Here is a 25,475-nt window from a genome sequence, read left to right as displayed (position 1 = left end):
AAAGTCCCTCCCAACTTCCGGCAGCGTCGCGACGCCGAGCGTTTGCTTTTTCTTCTCTTTCCTAGGCCAAAATCTGCGCGCCGACGCCAACGCGCGCGAGTCGCGAGCAAAATCGCTTCATGCGGGTGAGACTTAACACCGTGTTCCACGAAATATATGATGGAGTCAGAACTCGCACTGATATGCGAAAATCAGCTATTTACCAAGGGCGTTTCACTTAGTACATTGCGGTGCGAACACGAAGCAGACGACCTCGAAGACAATCGCCTGCGCTACGCTTCCATTCGTGTGCTTGGTTGACGTCATCATGGTGTCACTATCGCTGGGGCTTCCTCTGCAGAGGGAGCGCGAATCTTCAAAACGCGTTTATTTAATATGTAAGCTGTTTTCGGGAGAGAAATTTGGCCAAGTTGACTGTGAAGCGGTGACGGAATTTACTGTATCGATATCATACACACGTTTCCGGATGCGATAGTCCATTTAAAGTAAGTAAGTATTATGTGAAAAAGGAAAAAAATTCGGTTGGACTCTGTCCTAAAGACGTGGCGAAGGTGTTAAAGGGAGAATCCGCATAAGGTCCCTTCCGAGGTTTTCGAATATTCGTCACCTTTAGCCATCAACGACCATGCCTGTGAAATATCTCCTTCGAAAACTGAGTCAAACTTGATAAAAATGATTTTCTTCTATGACGCGATCGGTGACAGGGTAGTGCGAGCCACGAGCGCTTTTCTGCAAGCAACACCGAGCGTGATGTAAGTCGCGAGATATCCCGCGCCGTCCGCCTTGCTTTGCTGTGTGTTTTGGCAGTTTTGACGAAGGAAATTTTCCGTAGCAATTGTGTTCGTTACGTCGCACACTGATCTTACACCCACCACGATGGCCGGTAAGACATGCTGTATAATCAGTTGTGGCAACAGGTCGGATACAACAACAGACGTAGCATATTTCCAGTTTCCGACGGCCAAACAACGTCGTTTGGAGTGGGAAATGGCGCTGCGCAAAATCAAGTGGAGGAAGACCAGCTCGAGAACGATATGTTCTCATCATTTTGAGACAGGAATGTTCGACACGAAAAGACGGCTCATGCGGGAACTCGGAGTGGCACCTGCAGGAGGCACCGACCGCATGTGCACCTGCAACATGTTTCATATTACGCGTGCACCCGTGGCACTTATACAGGGTGTCCCAGAAAACGTGTCATTGAATTATAATAAAAAAACTACGCCACCTAGAATCATGCGGTCAACAGCATTTGTTCTTATTAGTTTTTGCCACCTCCTAATGTGAATATCATTACTCCAAGTTTTATTATGTAAATATTTGCGAACTGAACTCGGAAATTTGCCAAGTAAAGGTCACTTTTTTACCCCACCAATATGAAGAGCGTGCCGAATACACTCAAATTCATGATAATTCACAGTGATATTCACGAGCTATTCCATCGGAAAAAATAGTCGAATATCATGCTTTTCGGAGCACCGGACAATAGCGCGCGATGACGTTTTCAGCGCAATCGCTCTCAGTGCGACGAAAGGAGGTTCCGAAGCCAGCCCACAGAGTGATAGTAGAAAAAGTAACAGTTCCTAAAATTGGGAGAGGGAAAGCAAAATCCCAGCGAAAGTCGGACATGATAAGCCGTGCCTGTTTTATCTCTTTCTGCGATGTCGGGGAGGGCTGGGTTTCCAACCTCCTTTCATCGGACTGTCAAAGATTGCGCTGAAAAATTCATCGTGCGCTATTCTGTGCGACCTCCGTAGAGTATGATGTTCGGCTATTTTCTCCGATGGGATAGCTCCTGAATATCCCTGTCAATTATCATTAATTTGACTAAATTAGACACGCTCTTCACACTGGCGGGGTTACAAAGTTACCTTTGCTAGGCAAATTTCCGACTTAAGCTCGCAAAAATTTACATAATTAAACTTACGTTACACGACATTCATATGAGGAGGTGGCAAAAACCCAGAAAGAACAAATGCCATTGACCGCATGACTCTAGTTGGTGTAGTTTTTTCATTATAATTCAATGACACGTTTTCTGGGACACCCTGTATAAGAATGTGCGACAACCTATTAGAAACTCATCATTAGTTACTCCGAGTTCGACAGTCTTCAGTGTATGGGTCCGAGGCCTCGGTTTCAAGCGACGCGCGCACTGGTACAGGGTCTGTCGAATACGGCGAGTCGTTGTGGTTTATGGTGGCGGTCAAGTCATTTTCCTCATTAGAATACACGTCTGAATCGGGCTGAAGTCCCGTGGAGTTCTATTCTGATGCGGAGTCGGTTTCCATGACTGCACGTTCAGCGTAACTTGCTTCCTGGCGTCTTCAATGCGATACAACACATGGGAATCACGGCAGACGAATCTCGCGACTGACGTCACGGCGTGGCGCTCCTCGATTCCGATGCCACCTCCTGCTCTCATAGTTTCGGTTTCGCTTTATCGTTTTCGCTGTTTATAAATTATACGCGCACGTTTATACGAAACGGAGGTTGTTGTCAGCATCTGGGGGGTGGTCTCTGCTGAAATCAACTTTCACTTAATTTTGGGCACAACCGTTGCGGACCCTCCCTTTAAAAGCGGCAGCGTATGCTGCTGTGGCGGCATTGCCAGCGCCATCACATCAAGGCGCGAATAATAAATAGCCTTGCCTCGCTCAGCCGGAGCTCTCGCTCTGACCTGGCAATTCCACCGCCATGTTGTTGTCTGGTCTCGTTAGTCTAGCACTACAGTGGTGACCCGAACAATACCTTGGACAATACCTGACAGACCTGGACATGGCAGTCGTCAATTCCTCCGGCTTCTCGGAAGTGCCCGCTCCGCCTGTTTCCCAGGTCAGCTTCGAAAGCTCCGCCCACGCCTTGTCTCAGCAGGTTCGTCACCTTACCCAGCTGGTCGCAAACCTTTTATGCCGACCAAGATCATCAACTTCCTGCCGCGCTGACCATCGCGCAGACTCCCGATCGGTTCCTGCGCGTTCCTCCTCCCGAACCCCCAGCAGACTTTGTCGCTACCACCACCGTTTCGGCGCCGATGCACGACGCTGCCTCCTACCTTGCTCGTGGTCGCGACAGCCGAAAACCCTTTCCACGACAAGCGCGCCCGAGTCCACCAGCAGCCGCCTTTTCCACATCATTGACCGTACCACCGGGATGCGCTTCCTCGTTGATATGGGCGCGGAAGTAAGCGTCATACCCGCCGACAAATTTTCACGCCGACTCCGACAGCAATGCTTCAGCCTAAGAGCCGCGAACGCCTCTACCATACCCGTTTACGGCCAACGGTCTCTAACCCTCAACATCGGGCTCCGAAGAGATTTTAGGTGGCTTTTCTTGTCGCCGACGTCACCCAAGCAATCCTCGAAGCAGACTTTCTCAACAGTTTCAAGCTGCTCGTCGACGTCAACGGCAGGCGCCTCATTGATCGCTCAACGTCCCTGTCAGTCTGCGGCCTTAACCTCCCTGCACCACCATCCCGAATACTATCTTGCACTGCGCCGGACGTCCCCTTCGCCTCTATCCTGAAGGATTTCCCTGCGTTGACTCAACCACCCGACTGGACGAAACCCGTACAACACGACGTTGTTCACCACGTTTCCACCCGTGGCCCACCAGTTCACTTCCGCCCGCGGCGCCTCGCACCCGAAAAGTTCCGCGTGGCAAAGGCAAAATTTGACCACATGCTTGAACTTGGTATCATCAGGCCATCATCCAGTACGTGGGCTTCGCCGCTGCACATGGTGCCAAAGAAGACCGGGGACTGGCGCCCGTGCGGCGACTATCGCGCATTGAACAAAGCAACCATCCCCGACCGCTATCCCATCCCGCACATCTTGGACTTCTCAGCTCATCTCGAAGGCGCCACCACGTTCTCGAAAATAGATCTCGTCCGCGCTTACCATCAGATTCCTATGGCCGAGGACGATATACCAAAAACCGCCATCACGACCCCATTTGGCCTGTTTGAGTTCCTTGAAATGCCCTTTGACTTGCGGAACGCTGCCCAGACTTTTCAGAGGTTCATCGACAACATCATTCGCGGATTACCATTTGTCTACGCGTACATGGATGACCTCCTCGTCGCAAGCCGCTCCCCAACAGAGCACGAACAACATCTTCGGGCGCTCTTTACCCGCTTGCAACAGAGCGGCATCATTATCAACGCCGCTAAGAGCGAATTCGGAGTCGGAGAACTCGACTTCCTTGGCCACCATGTCAGCAGCCAGGGCATCATGCCTTTACCATCCCGAGTCGCTGCCATTTGAAGGATTTTGCAGTGTGAAGAAATGACTGTACGACGAAGAGGAAGAAAGCAATGACTAGAAGAGGAAGATGACGTTTTTTGTTTTTAACATTTTTTTTCTTATGGGCTCGAACGGTAGAACGTTGTATCTGTACTCGTAGAATAAATATGCTGTTCTAGAGGTAGGAGTTCTTCTGCTAGGATCCGGGCGCGACTTTACAAGGAGAAAGGGTGGTGCCGAAACCCGGGAGAAAGAGAGACGAAGGACCCCTAACCATCTTCGAAGTATCAGTGTCAACGGCTAGGCCTACCGCCTGAAGATGGAACGCATGGAATGCCTAAAGAGGCGTCGCCAAGGTCTGAGAAGAGTGCGGTAACTCGAACCGTAAAAGAAGCTACAGAGAAGCTTGGCGACGTAAACCTTGCAGAAGAAGACATCGAAGTACTTGTTGCTAGGATAAAGAAACAGACAGAGAATTTGGAGAAAGTGGACGCTGAGCTGGAGCCTTTGTGGTCAGAGGGAGACGTCGACGCGGAGCAGCAAGAGGGCTTCAAGTATATCGACGGGGCAACTGCATTGCTCGCACGGCTACAGTTCAGGCTCGAGCGAAATTCTACGGCCATAAGTCGGACGTCAGAACGTCAGTCAGGGTGTCAGGGTCGAGACAGGCGGAGAACGCTGGAAGGATGAACCAGCACGGGAAGCTGCCGAAGCTGGATCTCTTCAAATTTAACGGACAAAGGAGGGACTGGTTCGCGTTCTGGGAGCAGTTTCGCCAAATGGTCCACGACAATCAAAGGCTATCCACGTGCGACAAGTTCCACTATTTAAGAGCAGCGCTTACAGGGGAAGCGGCATCAGCTATCGCCGGGTTGCCGCCGACGGAGAGATGTTACGACGATGCTCTGGAGATCCTCAAACGACGTTTTGGGAACGAGACGCTTCAGATTGAAGATCACATGAGCAGACTTACTAACCTGCAACCGGTGAGAGCACAGCACGATGTGAGAGGACTGAGAAAGCTATACGACGGAGTCGTGTCACATGTGAGAGCATTGAAGGCACTGGGTGTACCCGAAGAGTCGTTCGCATCCATGCTGTATTCAATTATACTTCGACTACCTCAAGAGTTGGTGGTCGACTTCAACAAAGGGGCATTGCAGGCAGAAGCTGGAACAACGAGCCAGAGCAGGAGCGGCCAAGAGGCCGGCGACGACAACACCTCAGCGCGTGCAAGCAGCCAGCATGTTGTCAAACTGAATAACTTTTTGGTCTTCCTCAGGGTAGAAGTAGAGAGTCGCGAAAGCTCGATCTTTACGCGTGAGGGAGACAGGAAAGAGCCGGCGGGATCACACAAGGACAGAGAAGTTAAGACACACGCGAAGAGAGCCAAGAGGCCGTCATCGACGTCAACGTTGCTTCACACAGCAGAGGAATACTCGGAATGTTTTTTCTGCAAAGCAAAGGATCACAAGACGGCTGAGTGCCAAGCGACGGTTTCAGTAGAAGAAAAGCTACGCAAGCTCAAAGAAGGAGGGCGATGCTTCAGGTGCACCTTGCCCAACCACGTATCCATGAGGTGTTGGCGTAAAGTAGAGTGCAGTAAGTGTCAAGGAAGACATGCTGCTTCTGTGTGTAGTCCCAGGGGAGACAGCTCGCTCAGCACAGACAAGTCGACGTCGGAATCGTCGCAGTTCAGTTTAGAGCTGACTCGACGCACCAAAGGCCCAGAGACTATACTACAGACAGTAGTCGCTTGGTGTAAAGGTCCGGGGGGAGCGAGCAAAGGCAAGATAATGTTCGACACGGGCAGTCAAAGGACATTTGTTACCCAACGAACCGCCCAAAATTTGAAGTGTGAGACAGTCGGCCAAGAACGACTGAAAGTAGGAGTCTTTGGGGGACGACAAGAAGAAAGAACGTTTCGGAGAGTATCCATAACGCTTCTCAGTCTACAGGGTGGCAATGAGTACGACATGGAAGCGCTAGTCACCGACGTCATCAGTGGCCAAAACACACCTACGCCATGCTCCTTCATAATTGACAAAATGAGAGCGAAGAACCTTCCAGTCCAGCAGCTGGTGTGTCCAGAAAATGAAGAGGAAATACAGGTTCTCATAGGCACCGATCAGTACTGGGATCTAGTGACTGGAAGGATTGTACGACTAGGCAGCAGCATAAGAGCAGTGGAGACACGGATCGGCTGGATGATACATGGAGTGTCACCTAGAGCAGGGACAATTCAGCATTGCAATCAAACGTTGGTGCTCAGACTGTCCGTAGACGAAGACGATGGGAATTCGACGCTAGAAAAGTTTTGGCAGCTCGAATCCATTGGCGTGGTTCCACACATGGATGACGAACAAGAGAATCCGGTACTACGTCGGTTCTTCCAAAGTGTGACACAAAATGGAGGGCGCTATGAAGTTGCGCTCCCGTACAAGTCGACGCCGAATTTGGGAAACAACAAAGGAGTGGCATTGAAGAGGCTCACACAGTTAACTAGGAGATTGGCTCGCAACGAAGAGTTGCTGAAGAGGTATGACGAAGCGATCCGGATGTACAGTGATAACAGCATGGCAGAAAGAGTGGTTGACGAAGTTGACGAAGGACAAAGCGTCGTGTACTATATGCCACATCAAGCCATTTTGAGAGAATCTAGTAGTATGACTAAGACTGGGGTGGTGTTCGATTGCTCATCCAGTTGCGGCTCAACAAAATCGCTTAACCAGTGCCTAGAAGCTGGACCGAATTTAAATCCGGACGTCGTGGGATTACTGCTGAATTTCCGGGTCCATAAGATCGCCTTGGTGGCCGATGTAGAAAAAGCCTTTTTGCAAATAACCGTGAGGGAAGAGGACAGAAACGCCTTACGGTATTTGTGGTATGAGACAAAACCAGAAGCGGGAATGCCACTACCACCGGTAGAAAGCTGGAGGATGACGAGGGTTCCCTTCGGCACGACGGCAAGCCCGTTTTTGCTCGCGGCTACTTTGCGCAGCCACTTCAAGATGATGGAAGAGGAATATCCAGAAACAGCACGACTCCTTAGTAGCCACATGTACGTGGATGATCTTATAACCGGAGCAAATGACGTACAGGAAGCACAGAAGATCGCAAAAGAAGCGACGGCGATCTTTGAACAAGCGAAAATGAGGCTTCATAAGTGGGCAACAAATCATAGCGACGTGCGCGAGTCCCTTCAGGCAGAGTCGGGCGAACGGGCATTGGGTGATCCCAAGGATATGCAGAAAGTTCTAGGAATATCGTGGTTGCCGGACACGGACGTTTTAACATTTGGCATGAGCGACTTGTGGAGTCTACACCATGAAGGTGGCGACACGAAACGACGTGTCTTGCAGATCATAGCCCGCCTATATGATCCACTGGGAATGTTGGCACCGTTTACGATCCGTGGTAAAATCCTTTTCCAACTGTTGTGGAAGCGCAAGATTGGATGGGAAGACATTTTACCTACAGATCTTCAAACAACGTGGATCCGGTGGGGCTCCGAACTACAGGATCTACCAGACATAAGAGTACCGAGGTACTATGGCCGAGACAAGGACAATGACGTGGTACATACAGAGATACACATGTTTTGTGATGCGAGTCCTACAGCGTACGGTGCGGTAGCGTACACAGTTATGGAAGACTCTTGTGGAACAAGAACCGCAGCGATGCTGATGGCAAAGTCAAGGCTCGCCCCAATAAAAGAGCTGACAATACCTCGACTGGAGTTGATGGCATGTCTAGTGGGAGCAAGGCTTGTCTCCTACATCACTGAAATCAGTCCAGTTCGACTTCACTTTTGGACACATTCCAGAATAGCGCTTTGCTGGATACGTGGGGATCCACAGCGCTGGAAGCAGTTCGTGCAAAACCGGGTACAAGAAATTCAGAGGCTTACTCAAATAGATGGATGGAAGTATTGCAAGGGCAAAGAAAACCCAGCAGATCTACTGACCAGAGGAATGCAAGCAAAGATGATGACTGAAAGCGAGCTGTGGTGGTCAGGACCAAGCTGGATGACTCGAAGCGACAGCGAATGGCCTGTGTGGAACATGGACGATGACCTTGAGAGAAACGAATTGGAGGAGAAGAAAACAAAAGTTCTGCAAACGCTGACTACAGAGACGGAAGACGTCATAGAGATGGAAAGGTACAGCTCTGTGAGAAGGTTACATCGGGTTGTGGCCTGGATTTTGCGATTCAGAGGGAACGCTACAAAGAAAAGTTACACTACCGGACCCCTGACAGCGCAGGAGTTGCAACGTGCCGAAGAGTGTTGTATCAAATTTGTGCAAGGGAAAGCCTTTCCAGAAGAAATAGCGGCTGTGCTGAGTAACAAGCCATTACCAACATGGTCAACATTGCAAGGCAGCAAGTTGTTTATGGACACCAGTGGCGTACTGAGAGTAGCAGGTCGGCTACATCACAGTGATTTGCCGTATGATCAGAAACACCCCGTCGTCCTACCAAAGAAGAATCATTATGCGGAACCGCTGATCAGGCAGTGCCACTGGGATCTGCTTCATGCAGGAGTAAGAGACACACTCGTCCAATTAAGGGAAAAGTTCTGGATTGTGCACGCGCGACAGTTGATCAAGAGCATCTTGAAGAAATGCGTCGTCTGCCAACGATACAATGTAAGGGCTGCGAGACAAGAAACGGCTCCTCTGCCATCAACGAGGGTGACACAGTCAGAGCCGTTCGCAGTAACAGGACTCGACTTTGCCGGGCCAGTGTGGATAAAGGCACAACGTTCAGCAAAGGAGGCATACTTCGTAATTTTTGTGTGTGCAGTGACCAGAGCCGTTCACCTTGAACTTGTAGAAGCAATGTCAGCGACCGCATTTCTACTGGCGTTCCGGCGGTTCGTAGCGCGGCGAGGAATACCCAAAGTTGTCTATAGCGACAATGCCAAGGCTTTCCGCAAGAGCAACAAGGAGATTAGAAATTTATGGGATGTGACACACGGTCATGAAATCGAAGAGAAGATTGCTGAATGGAGAGTAGAGTGGCAGTATAACGTACCATATGCCCCATGGTGGGGTGGCTTCTACGAACGTCTAGTACGATCGGTGAAAGTCACCTTGAAGAAGACGATCGGCGCAAGATGTCTGAAGGAAGCCGAACTCAATACCATTCTCACAGAAGTCGAAGCCGTCCTGAATTCTCGTCCAATAACATTCGTGTATGAGGGGGAAGGTACGCATCCACTGTGTCCATCGGCATTCCTGACGGGAAAGCGATTGACAACGCTACCGAACACCAAAGCTAGCGATGGTACCAGAGAGCAGTGGCAGTACTCTACAGATAATGTGGCTGAAACGGGCAGAGAATTTGAATACCTTCTGGAAGAGATGGTCCGCGGAATATCTCACGGAGCTCAGGAACTTTCATAACAAAAGCAAAGGAGGACAACTTCAAGTGGATGACATCGTGATCGTCCGCGATGACAGAAAGAAGAGACAAGGATGATCGACGGGACAAATAATACGAAGCTTTCCAGGCAAAGATGGAAAAACACGGGCTTTCGAGGTCCGCATGTCAGATCGAACCACAGTGCTACGGCCTGGAGATCTGCTATATAAACTCGAGGTGTAATGTACTGAACATTTCTTCGGGGTGTGTGTGAAGGATCTTGCAGTGTGAAGAAATGACTGTACGACGAAGAGGAAGAAAACAATGACTAGAAGAGGAAGATGACGTTTTTTGTTTTTTAACATTTTTTTTCTTATGGGCTCGAACGGTAGAACGTTGTATCTGTACTCGTAGAATAAATATGCTGTTCTAGAGGTAGGAGTTCTTCTGCTAGGATCCGGGCGCGACTTTACACCATTCAAGTCTTCCCGCAGCCCGCTTCCGTGACCAAACTACGACAATTCTTGGGGCTGGTGAATTTTTACAGACGCTTTGTGCCATCATGCGCGGCCAAACTGAGTCCCCTCGAAGCTCTGCTCGCCACCAAGCGCTCGAAACACTCTGTGCTGGTTTGGACCCCTGAAGCGGCAGCTGCCTTCCAAGCAATCAAACAGGCAATCGCTTCATCGTCCCTTCTATTCCATCCTCAACACGACGCCCCAACGTCCATCATGGTCGATGCATCCAGCACAGCTGTCGGCGCCGTCCTCCAACAGCGTATCTCTGGCGCTTGGCGCCCTCTAGCATTCTTTTCACGCAAGATGAAGCCCCAGGAGACTCGCTACAGTGCCTTCGGTCGCGAGCTCCTGGCCATATATCTCACCGTCAAGCACTTTCGCCATTTCTTGGAGGGCCGACAATTCACTGTATTCACCGATCATAAGCCCCTCGTCTACGCATTTTCTTCATGCAGCACAAGCTACACCCCTCGTGAGACCCGCCACCTCGCATTCATCTCGGAGTTCACCACAGACGTTCAGCACATCAGTGGTGCAGATAATGTGGTGGCGGACGCTCTCAGTCGCGTCAACTTCATTGGGACAACCTGTCAGTCCTGTCAGTCTTCGCTCCTCGACGCACTGGCCCAGGCCCAATCATCCGATCAAGAACTCGCATCTTTCAGAAGTGACCCTTCGTCTTCCTTAACCATAGAGGATGTCGACCTGCCAGGCGCTACACAGCCTGTCGCGTGCGACACGTCACAAGGTCGACCCCGCCCATTTGTTCCGGCGGCACTTCGACGAGAAGTCTTCTCGACCTATCATTCATTGTCCCATCCTGGCATACGCGCAACTCAAGAACTCATTTCTCGGCGCTACGTCTGGCCCTTCATGAACAAGGACATCAAGCGCTGGGTTCAAGCCTGCATTCCGTGTCAGCGGACTAAGGTTCACAGGCACACCCGCCTCCACCATTCTGAGTTTCCTGTGCCAGACAGCCGCTTCGCTCACATCCACATCGACTTGGTGGGACCACTCCCAATATCATCCGGCTATCGTTACATCTTCACCATCATTGACCGCTTCACCCGTTGGCCCGAGGCTGTACCGGTACCCGACGCCACTGCATCCACAGTTGCAGCCGCCCTCTTGAACACCTGGGTGTCGCGCTTCGGTGTACCCTCTATCATCACGTCAGACCGAGGTCCCCAGTTCGAGTCCGCCCTCTTCTCTAGACTCGTCAACACACTGGGCTGCAAGCGGATTCGAACGACTGCCTACCACCCGGCGTCAAACGGCCTCGTGGAGCGCTTCCACAGACAGCTCAAGGTTGCCCTCCGGGCTGCTCCCGAAACACCCTGGCCAGAAGTCATACCGCTCGCGCTCCTGGGGATCCGTTCCACCTTCAAACCTGACATAGGCTGCTCCGTCGCCGAGATGGTATACGGCACGTCCCTAGGCCTCCCCGGAGATCTCATTTGCCCGTTGCCAGGCAGCACTGCTCTCTCACCAGCTGACTACGTTTCGCGGCTCCGCCGTACTATGGCCGCCCTTCGTCCAGCAACATCTCGGCCCTCGCGTGTGTCCTCGGCCTTCCAGCATCCCGACCTCGCCTCCTGCACACATGTCTTTGTGCGCTGTGACGCTGTACGGAAGCCCCTGCAACCGCCCCACACAGGCCCTCACCTCGTGCTGCGCCGTTCACCCAACTTTTACACCATTCAGCTGAATGGACGCGAGGACACTGTTGCCTTAGAACGGCTTAAGCCGGCATACGTCGACGCTGTACCACCGCTGCCGCCCTCCTTCTCCGTGGAGCTACTCTACGACTCACCCTCCACGGCAAGCTGTCCGCTCACTGCTCCAACTACTCTTCCCCCACCGTCGCCTCCTCGGCTGTCTCCCCGACTCAGACCGCCCCGACAAGTCACTTGGGCTCCCAAGCTCGTTTCTATTCGCCAGCTTCCAGCGCTTGGCTAGGGGGGAGGCCCTGTGGCGGCATTGCCAGCGCCATCACATCAAGGCGCGAATAATAAATAGCCTTGCCTCGCTCAGCCCGAGCTCTCGCTCTGACCTGGCAATTCCACCGCCATGTTGTTGTCTGGTCTCGTTAGTCTAGCACTACACTGCTATCTCTTAGGAAGGCGCAAAGTGCCTTTAGAGCTTTAACAGAAGAAGAAGATACTGACGAGTGAAGACGACATTTGTTCGAGCTCCTACGTTAGGCCTAGTTTCAGTTTGAACAGCAGTTTTCAGTCAGGTCGTTTGCAACGACCTGTGGGCTTTTAGCCGAAGCATGCAGGACACCTCGGAAGGATTAGCCGTACCGACCCTCATGGATCCATCGCTGCGAGATGCTAATAGCGGTAGGTCATCTGCTGCGTGCAAGCGCTTCAGAACAGATGAGAGCCAGTCTCCATCTGAAACGAATTCACGCTGTCAAAGTCCGTTATTATCACGTGAAGAAAACCTTGAAGGCAACAACCAAATGGAAGACGATGAAGGACTTGTAACTGTTGTTGCAAAGAAGAACAGAAAGTCTGGTATTCCTGTCATACTGCGACCAGTAAAAGCAGATGTCTCGTTCCTACAAGTGAACCCCAACACAATAGCCAGCGATGTCATGAAGGCGACCCAAGAGCGAATTAAAAGCAATCGCATCTCCCGAGATGGTAGCCTCATTATTACTGTGGCGTCGCCCACAGCTGCGAAAGCGCTCCTGGCACTTACAAGCATTGCGAATGTGGCTGTAACTACCCGAATACCAGAGTCTTATGCAAGAAATGTTGGAAAGATCACTGGTCTCCGCATTCCCTATACGGATGAGCAATTACTGGACTTTCTAAAGCCAGTCGGGGCTATCGAAGTCCGCCGGTAGCGAGGCTTTAACACCGACGAAACAGGTGTCACAAGAGTCAGGCAATACGACAGTGTGATTATCACATTCAGATCAGACATGTCCATGCCTGAAGAGGTTACCCTAGGATTCAACACTTTCAAGGTTCGGGAATTTCTATCCCCAACACAATGCTATAAGTGTCTCCGCTTTGGACATATAGCCAAAAACTGCAGAGGAACGCAGAAATGTAAATCCTGCGCTGGACCGCACAGTCACAAGGACTGCACATGTAGGCGGGAACGCCGCTGCGCGAATTGTAACAGTCCACATGCAGCAACATACGGAGGATGTCCGTGTCGACGCGCAGCCGTCGAAGCCCTCAAACAGCTAGCGTATGATGGAATCTCAGGGGCAGCAAATAGTGGATCATTGAATCGCAAGATGGTTCGCCAACCAGAGAGTACTCAACAGCCAAACCAACAAGCGTGTTACTCAAGTGACTTTCCACGTCTTCCCGTCAGCCAATGAGTTGGGAAGGCCCCCATTGCCACCACGCGATCGGAAACCTAAACCTCAACAGCCAAAACAGCAGCCCCAAGTTAACGCCTGGAAGAAGGACAGGGCCACGGTCACATCGAAAGTCCAAAAACCGTGCCCCAAAATTCCTCCTCCCCCGCCACCAACTGCGAGCAATGTCCCGCTCGATCCGAAGAAGTCCCAGGACACGGACTTTGTTGTCTACATAGTGCCGTTCCTGTTTGCTGCTCTGAAGGCCGTAATGGCTGCTCTTCCCAATGCCAAGGACCTCCCCGAAGTCCAGCGCGTTCTAGCCTTTGAGCCAATCCTGTACAAGACACTCGTTCACACCAGTCATGAATAGGATATATAACAGTGCTTTTATCATGCAGTGGAACTCTCGTGGACTCAAACAAAAGATTGGAGACATAAAGAATTTTTTGTACCGCTACCCTGTCCCAGTACTTGCCCTATCAGAACCACTCATAGACACAACATTTCGCATCTCGCAATATGAACTGTATCACTCTTCTGCGGGAGTATCCCGGGCAGCACTGGCAGTACATCGGACATTATCGAGCAGCAAAATACAAGGTCACTGCCAAAAGGACATAGAATATATTATATGCAAGATCAAGATCAGGAAGGTTAGCTACACTGTAGCAAATGTGTACATCCCGCCATCTTCCACGTTCCAAGTCAACTCCCTTGACAGCCTATTGGCCAGTCTTCAGAAGCCGTTTATAGTGTGTGGCGACTTTAATGCTCACTCGCCCCTCTGGGGAGGTGCCAGGCTAACCAAGCGGGGCCGAGAGGTGGAACTCCTAATCCGTAAGCACAACCTTTGTATACTCAATGATGGATCAGCAACATATATCCGTGGTCCCTCATATGAAAGTGTGCTTTGAAGAACGAGGCATGGACGTGTCTACTGAAAAAACTGTATATCTCCCTTTCACCCGCAAGCGTCGCGGCAACATCAAGCTTACCTTGCAAGGAGAACCCATCAAGCGAGTCACTACACACAGATTCCTCGGTGTTCACATTAACAGAATGATGTCCTGGACAAACGAGGTTAAGCGCCTGAACAACAAATGCAACGCTTACATGAACTTAATGAAATATCTCGGAGGCTACCGTTGGGGAAACACGCAAACATTGGCAGCTTTGCATAATTCTTTGATCAGGCAAAGTATACACTACAGCCTCCCCGTCATACAGAACCTCTCCGCGAAGCAGGAACACACCCTAGAAGCTATCTATGCTCGCAGTGCAAGAATAGTCCTCGGAGTTCCGAAAACAGTGCGGTCACAGTTGGTACTTGTCGAGGCAAAAGAACATCCACTCGAAGCACATCGGAAAAGAGAAACCCGACGCCATCTGATCCGAATCATCACCAGGCACACTCAGCACCACTTGGTTAAAAAAATACAAGATCGCAAAAAATCTGCATTGCATCGGCACCTTGGAGTTATAAGTTTCTTCCAAAATGCAGAAAACGTACCCTTACTCGTGAAAAGACACCGTGGCTTCTGCCGACCATGGCCATCAGGACTCAAATCCCAGGTATTAAAAGGAAAGCTGACCTCCCACCCATGGCGCTAAAGCAACTTGCACTGAGCTATCTGGAAGAAGCCCACCCGTCAGCAAAGAAGGTTTTTACGGATGGTTCTACTACGGCACTCTGCTCAACCAGCGCAGTTTATGGAGAAGACATTTCAAAAAGCTACAAGCTGTCACATACGACATCATCCACAGCAGCAGAACTGCATGGAATATTGAAAGCTCTCACCTATATCAAGACATGCGAAATCGGCTCCTGGATTATTTGTAGTGACTCCAAAGCTGCTCTACAGGGACTATGTCTACCGGACATGACACATTTGCTCCACTACAAGATTCACACTGATCACTCAGATGTAATCGAAAGAGGACACCGTGTCGAACTACAATGGGTACCAGCTCACTGTGGTATCGACGGAAATGAACTAGCTGACAAGTTGGCAAAAGAGGTCCTGTCTCACCAGAAACGATCACCTATCCCGTTCACTAAAGGAGATGCAGTAAACCTGCTCAACAGCAAAACTAAAGTATACGCGAAGAAACTCTGGCTGAAAACACTGCGATCAGAAGATTACATCAAACACATTGATCCAGAGCTCAAGTATTCCATACCTGTCAACATAAAACGGGAATACACCACATTGATTCACCGCATACGTCTCGGAGTCCTGCCAACCAACTCAGTCCTCTTCAAGCAGGGCAAAGCAGACTCTCCTGACTGCTCAACGTGTATGCTTCCCGATACCACCCACCATGTCATCACTCAGTGCAAGAAGTTCTCCAAAGAACGTGAACAATTAGACAAGGAACTAAGAAAGCTTAGTCACACGCCTCTCACCTTTGCCAAGATAATGGGCAATTGGAATACAAGCTCAGACCGAAAAATTGCACTCAGTGTGCTGTGTGACTTCCTCAAAGAAACGCAAATCGTGCAGAAAAATTAGGACAGGTCCACTGAAGAAGAAACTCCGCATGTTGACAATCAGCAGATAGATCCAAAGTGCAAAGGACGATCCTCCTGCGATCTATAAATGTAATAATCAACAAGCTACCTAATCCAGCTAACCCCCTCCCCCCAGCCGACATACAAGCGAAGAAGAGGAACATACTCCTCAACTAAAAGAAATGGAGCAGCAGACCCCAAACTTGGGCGTCACCAAGCTCCAAAACGCAGCTACTTCTACTACTACTACTACTAGAGCTTTAACTTCTTGGTCATGTGTAGGCCATCTCCCCATTACTTTACAAAACGAGAAAGGCCTTTGATCGAGGGCTTGAAGGGATTGCTTCAGTCTTGCTCTTGCTGGCTCGTAGCCTGGGCACTCCATTACAACGTTAAGTATGTCCTCTGGCACCTTGCATCTGCTCCAGATGTTCGAGGCCACAATGCCTAATCTGTGCTTCGTCGTCGCGGTGTATATAAAGTAGAGCACTGCACGGGCCTAATTTTCAGGCCCGTGCCCGGCCAAGGCCCGGCTGCTACGGCCCGCACCCGGCCCGGGTCCGACGTCTTCTATAGATTTCCAGCCCGGTCCGAGCCCGACTCCGCCGGCCAGGACCCAGCCCGTACCCGACTGTTCCCATGCTCAGGCCCGGTCCCAGCCCGCCTCAGATCTATGTGTTCTCGAGGCTCGGAGGCGTATTTAGATTTACTAAAAAGCACAAATTGTACTGTGGTACTGTGATGTTACACGTAAGGTTTGTCTGCGCAATGTGGTCACATGTTGCACATGCCGCAGGGTAGGAATGCGGATAATTTGGACCATCTGGGGTTCTTTTGACGTGCGCCATGCTCTGGTCTCTGCTCTGGTCTCCATTCAAATCCATGTATTGAAAGAGCACAGCGCAGCGAGGAAAAGGACGCAGCTAATTGGTGGAGAGTGAGGATGTACGCTCTGTGTTTTACAGGCTGTGCTTCTCTGCCGGCAAGCCGCTTTGTGCTTGGTGCTTGCTTGCTTGCTTGGAGGCAGCCCGCAGTGGCGCGTGGGCGATATCCATGTACCTTGCGGATCAAGAGAGACTCATTTCCGCTCTATTGCGCATGCACCGGTGTTATTCCCCCGTCTCGAACTCCTACGCGAACGAAATATGCCAGAACACCTAACCTAACTGACCCTCGCGCCGGACTCTCACGCGAATGAAATCTGTGAGAACACCTAACCTAACTGACCCTCGTACAGGACTCTCACGGGAACGAAATATGTCCCAAGGTAACCTATGTGTGTCCCTAAGCTAAGCTAAGCTAAGCTAAGCTGACCTGCCCTGCCCTGCCCTGCCCTGCCCTGCCCTGCCCTACCCTACCCTACCCTACCCTACCCTACCCTACCCTTCCCTACCCTACCCTACCCTACCCTACCCTACCCTAACCTAACCTAACCTGACCTGACCTGACCTGACCTGACATGACCTGACCTGACCTGCCCTGCCCTGCCCTCGTTCCGGGCTTGCTCAGCGCGCCCGCCACACCAAACATCCCCAAATATGTGTGAGTGCACGTGTGAAATCCAGACCCATTACACGAAATAAGCATGATCACATATAATAAAGTGATAGTTCTCATATGAGAATACCATGATACACCACACCCAATGAAAAAACAAAAAGACATTAAAATTCAGCTGTCCAGTCTCGCCAGATATGTTCGCGTACATGCCCGACCATGGTCGCCGTTGTCGAGCCCGTACCCGACCCGGGCCCGGTGGCTGAAACCCGAGCCCGGCCCAGGCCCGCATAAAAAACGCAAAGCCCGGGCCGGGCCGAGCTTTCGGGTAAGCCCGGGCCCGTGCAGTGCTCTAATATAAAGCACCAAGACGGATCCGGTGAATAGCTATCTCGAGGCTTCGGCCCTTGTCGTGTGGGATGACTGTTTGTGAGTCGGGGTGATGTGGGTCATGTAATCGGACTCCCGCTGGACATGTTTCCATGACCTGTTTGATCTTCTACTTGTGGATTTTCTGAGTGACCTCTTCGCATCTGACTCGGAAAAAGGGATTTTAGACAACTTGGTTTTGCTGGTAGACTGCTTGGTTTTCATTTCCTGGCATTCCGCAGTGTGAAGGAACCCACTGCAGAGAGACTGTGTGTCCGTTTCTTGCACTAGAGGTGAAGGCTTTTGCAATATTGTACACGAGCAGGTCGTCGGGGTTCTGTTTTCTGATGGTTTCCACGGCTACCTTGGAGTCTGTACAGACGACACATTTGTTCGCGGGAGAGCTGCCAATGTGCCGCAGAGCTTTTAGGATGCCGTGCAATTCTGCGGTGGCGCTACTCACCGGCCCGGTTATTGCTTCCTCAATTTCTGCTGTACTTTGTACTTCACCTTACCTTAGTTACCTTAGTTACCTCATTTCCGCTCTATTGCGCATGCACCGGTGTTATTCCCCCGTCTCGAACTCCTACGCGAACGAAATATGCCAGAACACCTAACCTAACTGACCCCCGTACAGGACTCTCACGGGAACGAAATATGTCCCAAGGTAACCTATGTGTGTCCCTAAGCTAAGCTAAGCTAAGCTAAGCTGACCTGACCTGACCTGACCTGACCTGCCCTGCCCTGCCCTGCCCTACCCTACCCTACCCTACCCTAACCTAACCTAACCTACCCTACCCTACCCTACCCTACCCTAACCTAACCTAACCTAACCTAACCTAACCTAACCTAACCTACCCTACCCTACCCTACCCTACCCTACCCTACCCTACCCTGCCCTGCCCTGCCCTGCCCTGCCCTCGTTCCGGGCTTGCTCAGCGCGCCCGCCACACCAAACGTCCCCAAATATGTGTGAGTGCACGTGTGAAATCCAGACCCATTACACGAAATAAGCATGATCACATATAATAAAGTGATAGTTCTCATATGAGAATACCCTGATACACCACACCCAATGAAAAAAAAAAAGACATTAAAATTCAGCTGTCCAGTCTCGCCAGATATGTTCGCGTACATGCCCGACCATGGTCGCCGTTGTCGAGCCCGTACCCGACCCGGGCCCGGTGGCTGAAACCCGAGCCCGGCCCAGGCCCGCATAAAAAACGCAAAGCCCGGGCCGGGCCGAGCTTTCGGGTAAGCCCGGGCCCGTGCAGTGCTCTAATATAAAGCACCAAGACGGATCCGGTGAATAGCTATCTCGAGGCTTCGGCCCTTGTCGTGTGGGATGACTGTTTGTGAGTCGGGGTGATGTGGGTCATGTAATCGGAGTCCCGCTGGACATGTTTCCATGACCTGTTTGATCTTCTACTTGTGGATTTTCTGAGTGACCTCTTCGCATCTGACTCGGAAAAAGGGATTTTAGACAACTTGGTTTTGCTGGTAGTCTGCTTGGTTTTCATTTCCTGGCATTCCACAGTGTGAAGGAACCCACTGCAGAGAGACTGTGTGTCCGTTTCTTGCAGTAGAGGTGAAGGCTTTTGCAATATTGTACACGAGCAGGTCGTCGGGGTTCTGTTTTCTGATGGTTTCCACGGCTACCTTGGAGTCTGTACAGACGACACATTTGTTCGCGGGAGAGCTGCCAATGTGCCGCAGAGCTTTTAGGATGCCGTGCAATTCTGCGGTGGCGCTACTCACCGGCCCGGTTATTGCTTCCTCAATTTCTGCTGTACTTTGTACTTCACCTTACCTTAGTTACCTTAGTTACCTCATTTCCGCTCTATTGCGCATGCACCGGTGTTATTCCCCCGTCTCGAACTCCTACGCGAACGAAATATGCCAGAACACCTAACCTAACTGACCCTCATACAGGACTCTCACGGGAACGAAATATGTCCCAAGGTAACCTATGTGTGTCCCTAAGCTAAGCTAAGCTAAGCTAAGCTGACCTGACCTGACCTGACCTGACCTAACCTGCCCTGCCCTGCCCTACCCTACCCTACCCTACCCTAACCTACCCTACCCTACCCTACCCTACCCTAACCTAACCTAACCTAACCTAACCTAACCTAACCTAACCTAACCTACCCTACCCTAACCTACCCTACCCTAACCTAACCTAACCTAACCTAACCTAACCTAACCTAACCTAACCCAACCTACCTTACCCTACCCTACCCTACCCTAACCTAACCTAACCTAACCTAACCTAACCTAACCTAACCTACCCTACCCTACCCTACCCTACCCTACCCTGCCCTGCCCTGCCCTGCCCTGCCCTGCCCTGCCCTGCCCTCGTTCCGGGCTTGCTCAGCGCGCCCGCCACACCAAACGTCCCCAAATATGTGTGAGTGCACGTGTGAAATCCAGACCCATTACACGAAATAAGCATGATCACATATAATAAAGTGATAGTTCTCATATGAGAATACCATGATACACCGCACCCAATGAAAAAAAAAAGACATTAAAATTCAGCTGTCCAGTCTCGCCAGATATGTTCGCGTACATGCCCGACCATGGTCGCCGTTGTCGAGCCCGTACCCGAGCCGGGCCCGGTGGCTGAAACCCGAGCCCGGCCCAGGCCCGCATAAAAAACGCAAAGCCCGGGCTGGGCCGAGCTTTCGGGTAAGCCCGGGCCCGTGCAGTGCTCTAATATAAAGCACCAAGACGGATCCGGTGAATAGCTATCTCGAGGCTTCGGCCCTTGTCGTGTGGGATGACTGTTTGTGAGTCGGGGTGATGTGGGTCATGTAATCGGACTCCCGCTGGACATGTTTCCATGACCTGTTTGATCTTCTACTTGTGGATTTTCTGAGTGACCTCTTCGCATCTGACTCGGAAAAAGGGATTTTAGACAACTTGGTTTTGCTGGTAGTCTGCTTGGTTTTCATTTCCTGGCATTCCGCAGTGTGAAGGAACCCACTGCAGAGAGACTGTGTGTCCGTTTCTTGCAGTAGAGGTGAAGGCTTTTGCAATATTGTACACGAGCAGGTCGTCGGGGTTCTGTTTTCTGATGGTTTCCACGGCTACCTTGGAGTCTGTACAGACGACACATTTGTTCGCGGGAGAGCTGCCAATGTGCCGCAGAGCTTTTAGGATGCCGTGCAATTCTGCGGTGGCGCTACTCACCGGCCCGGTTATTGCTTCCTCAATTTCTGCTGTACTTTGTACTTCACCTTACCTTAGTTACCTTAGTTACCTCATTTCCGCTCTATTGCGCATGCACCGGTGTTATTCCCCCGTCTCGAACTCCTACGCGAACGAAATATGCCAGAACACCTAACCTAACTTACCCTCGTACAGGACTCTCACGGGAACGAAATATGTCCCAAGGTAACCTATGTGTGTCCCTAAGCTAAGCTAAGCTAAGCTAAGCTGACCTGACCTGACCTGACCTGACCTGCCCTGCCCTGCCCTGCCCTGCCCTACCCTACCCTACCCTACCCTACCCTAACCTCACCTAACCTAACCTAACCTAACCTAACCTAACCTATCCTACCCTACCCTAACCTAACCTAACCTAACCTAACCTAACCTACCCTACCCTACCCTACCCTACCCTACCCTACCCTACCCTACCCTGCCCTGCCCTGCCCTGCCCTGCCCTGCCCTGCCCTGCCCTGCCCTCGTTCCGGGCTTGCTCAGCGCGCCCGCCACACCAAACGTCCCCAAATATGTGTGAGTGCACGTGTGAAATCCAGACCCATTACACGAAATAAGCATGATCACATATAATAAAGTGATAGTTCTCATATGAGAATACCATGATACACCACACCCAATGAAAAAAAAAGACATTAAAATTCAGCTGTCCAGTCTCGCCAGATATGTTCGCGTACATGCCCGACCATGGTCGCCGTTGTCGAGCCCGTACCCGACCCGGGCCCGGTGGCTGAAACCCGAGCACGGCCCAGGCCCGCATAAAAAAACGCAAAGCCCGGGCCGGGCCGAGCTTTCGGGTAAGCCCGGGCCCGTGCAGTGCTCTAATATAAAGCACCAAGACGGATCCGGTGAATAGCTATCTCGAGGCTTCGGCCCTTGTCGTGTGGGATGACTGTTTGTGAGTCGGGGTGATGTGGGTCATGTAATCGGACTCCCGCTGGGCATGTTTCCATGACCTGTTTGATCTTCTACTTGTGGATTTTCTGAGTGACCTCTTCGCATCTGACTCGGAAAAAGGGATTTTAGACAACTTGGTTTTGCTGGTAGTCTGCTTGGTTTTCATTTCCTGGCATTCCGCAGTGTGAAGGAACCCACTGCAGAGAGACTGTGTGTCCGTTTCTTGCAGTAGAGGTGAAGGCTTTTGCAATATTGTACACGAGCAGGTCGTCGCGGTTCTGTTTTCTGATGGTTTCCACGGCTACCTTGGAGTCTGTACAGACGACACATTTGTTCGCGGGAGAGCTGCCAATGTGCCGCAGAGCTTTTAGGATGCCGTGCAATTCTGCGGTGGCGCTACTCACCGGCCCGGTTATTGCTTCCTCAATTTCTGCTGTACTTTGTACTTCACCTTACCTTAGTTACCTTAGTTACCTCATTTCCGCTCTATTGCGCATGCACCGGTGTTATTCCCCCGTCTCGAACTCCTACGCGAACGAAATATGCCAGAACACCTAACCTAACTGACCCTCGTACAGGACTCTCACGGGAACGAAATATGTCCCAAGGTAACCTATGTGTGTCCCTAAGCTAAGCTAAGCTAAGCTGACCTGACCTGACCTGCCCTGCCCTGCCCTACCCTACCCTACCCTAACCTACCCTACCCTACCCTAACCTACCCTACCCTACCCTACCCTACCCTACCCTACCCTACCCTAACCTACCCTACCCTACCCTAACCTAACCTAACCTAACCTAACCTAACCTAACCTACCCTACCCTACCCTACCCTACCCTACCCTACCCTACCCTACCCTGCCCTGCCCTGCCCTGCCCTGCCCTGCCCTCGTTCCGGGCTTGCTCAGCGCGCCCGCCACACCAAACGTCCCCAAATATGTGTGAGTGCACGTGTGAAATCCAGACCGATTACACGAAATAAGCATGATCACATATAATAAAGTGATAGTTCTCATATGAGAATACCATGATACACCACACCCAATGAAAAAAAAAGAGACATTAAAATTCAGCTGTCCAGTCTCGCCAGATATGTTCGCGTACATGCCCGACCATGGTCGCCGTTGTCGAGCCCGTACCCGACCGGGCCGAGCTTTCGGGTAAGCCCGGGCCCGTGCAGTGCTCTAATATAAAGCACCAAGACGGATCCGGTGAATAGCTATCTCGAGGCTTCGGCCCTTGTCGTGTGGGATGACTGTTTGTGAGTCGGGGTGATGTGGGTCATGTAATCGGACTCCCGCTGGGCATGTTTCCATGACCTGTTTGATCTTCTACTTGTGGATTTTCTGAGTGACCTCTTCGCATCTGACTCGGAAAAAGGGATTTTAGACAACTTGGTTTTGCTGGTAGTCTGCTTGGTTTTCATTTCCTGGCATTCCACAGTCTGAAGGAACCCACTGCAGAGAGACTGTGTGTCCGTTTCTTGCAGTAGAGGTGAAGGCTTTTGCAATATTGTACACGAGCAGGTCGTCGCGGTTCTGTTTTCTGATGGTTTCCACGGCTACCTTGGAGTCTGTACAGACGACACATTTGTTCGCGGGAGAGCTGCCAATGTGCCGCAGAGCTTTTAGGATGCCGTGCAATTCTGCGGTGGCGCTACTCACCGGCCCGGTTATTGCTTCCTCAATTTCTGCTGTACTTTGTACTTCACCTTACCTTAGTTACCTTAGTTACCTCATTTCCGCTCTATTGCGCATGCACCGGTGTTATTCCCCCGTCTCGAACTCCTACGCGAACGAAATATGCCAGAACACCTAACCTAACTGACCCTCGTACAGGACTCTCACGGGAACGAAATATGTCCCAAGGTAACCTATGTGTGTCCCTAAGCTAAGCTAAGCTAAGCTGACCTGACCTGACCTGCCCTGCAGCTGCCCTACCCTACCCTACCCTACCCTAACCTACCCTACCCTAACCTAACCTAACCTACCCTACCCTACCCTACCCTACCCTACCCTACCCTACCCTACCCTACCCTACCCTACCCTACCCTACCCTACCCTACCCTACCCTACCCTACCCTGCCCTGCCCTGCCCTGCCCTGCCCTGCCCTGCCCTCGTTCCGGGCTTGCTCAGCGCGCCCGCCACACCAAACGTCCCCAAATATGTGTGAGTGCACGTGTGAAATCCAGACCGATTACACGAAATAAGCATGATCACATATAATAAAGTGATAGTTCTCATATGAGAATACCATGATACACCACACCCAATGAAAAAAAAAGAGACATTAAAATTCAGCTGTCCAGTCTCGCCAGATATGTTCGCGTACATGCCCGACCATGGTCGCCGTTGTCGAGCCCGTACCCGACCCGGGCCCGGTGGCTGAAACCCGAGCCCGGACCAGGCCCGCATAAAAAACGCAAAGCCCGGGCCGGGCCGAGCTTTCGGGTAAGCCCGGGCCCGTGCAGTGCTCTAATATAAAGCACCAAGACGGATCCGGTGAATAGCTATCTCGAGGCTTCGGCCCTTGTCGTGTGGGATGACTGTTTGTGAGTCGGGGTGATGTGGGTCATGTAATCGGACTCCCGCTGGACATGTTTCCATGGCCTGTTTGATCTTCTACTTGTGGATTTTCTGAGTGACCTCTTCGCATCTGACTCGGAAAAAGGGATTTTAGACAACTTGGTTTTGCTGGTAGTCTGCTTGGTTTTCATTTCCTGGCATTCCGCAGTGTGAAGGAACCCACTGCAGAGAGACTGTGTGTCCGTTTCTTGCAGTAGAGGTGAAGGCTTTTGCAATATTGTACACGAGCAGGTCGTCGGGGTTCTGTTTTCTGATGGTTTCCACAGCTACCTTGGAGTCTGTACAGACGACACATTTGTTCGCGGGAGAGCTGCCAATGTGCCGCAGAGCTTTTAGGATGCCGTGCAATTCTGCGGTGGCGCTACTCACCGGCCCGGTTATTGCTTCCTCAATTTCTGCTGTACTTTGTACTTCACCTTACCTTAGTTACCTTAGTTACCTCATTTCCGCTCTATTGCGCATGCACCGGTGTTATTCCCCCGTCTCGACCTCCTACGCGAACGAAATATGCCAGAACACCTAACCTAACTGACCCTCGTACAGGACTCTCACGGGAACGAAATATGTCCCAAGGTAACCTATGTGTGTCCCTAAGCTAAGCTAAGCTAAGCTAAGCTAAGCTGACCTGACCTGACCTGACCTGCCCTGCCCTGCCCTACCCTACCCTACCCTACCCTACCCTAACCTAACCTAACCTAACCTAACCTAACCTACCCTACCCTACCCTACCCTACCCTACCCTACCCTACCCTAACCTAACCTAACCTAACCTAACCTACCCTACCCTACCCTGCCCTGCCCTGCCCTGCCCTGCCCTGCCCTGCCCTCGTTCCGGGCTTGCTCAGCGCGCCCGCCACACCAAACGTCCCCAAATATGTGTGAGTGCACGTGTGAAATCCAGACCCATTACACGAAATAAGCATGATCACATA

General features: G+C 51.3%; 2 protein-coding genes across 2 annotated transcripts; both read left to right on the top strand.

Annotated features, from left to right (window-relative positions):
• The first annotated feature begins 4,930 nt into the window (after positions 1–4,930).
• Positions 4,931–9,652, top strand: LOC135398607 (uncharacterized). The gene has a single exon (XM_064629993.1). The coding sequence runs from the start codon at positions 4,931–4,933 to the stop codon at positions 9,650–9,652; it is 4,722 nt and encodes a 1,573-aa protein (XP_064486063.1).
• A 5,355-nt stretch (positions 9,653–15,007) lies between these two features.
• Positions 15,008–15,973, top strand: LOC135398606 (uncharacterized). Its single transcript, XM_064629992.1, has one exon. The coding sequence runs from the start codon at positions 15,008–15,010 to the stop codon at positions 15,971–15,973; it is 966 nt and encodes a 321-aa protein (XP_064486062.1).
• The last annotated feature ends 9,502 nt before the right edge of the window (positions 15,974–25,475 follow it).

The sequence above is a fragment of the Ornithodoros turicata genome, chromosome 6 (assembly GCF_037126465.1).
Source record: "Ornithodoros turicata isolate Travis chromosome 6, ASM3712646v1, whole genome shotgun sequence".
NCBI lineage: Eukaryota > Metazoa > Arthropoda > Arachnida > Ixodida > Argasidae > Ornithodoros > Ornithodoros turicata.
This window is presented reverse-complemented; position numbering and strand designations above follow the sequence as displayed.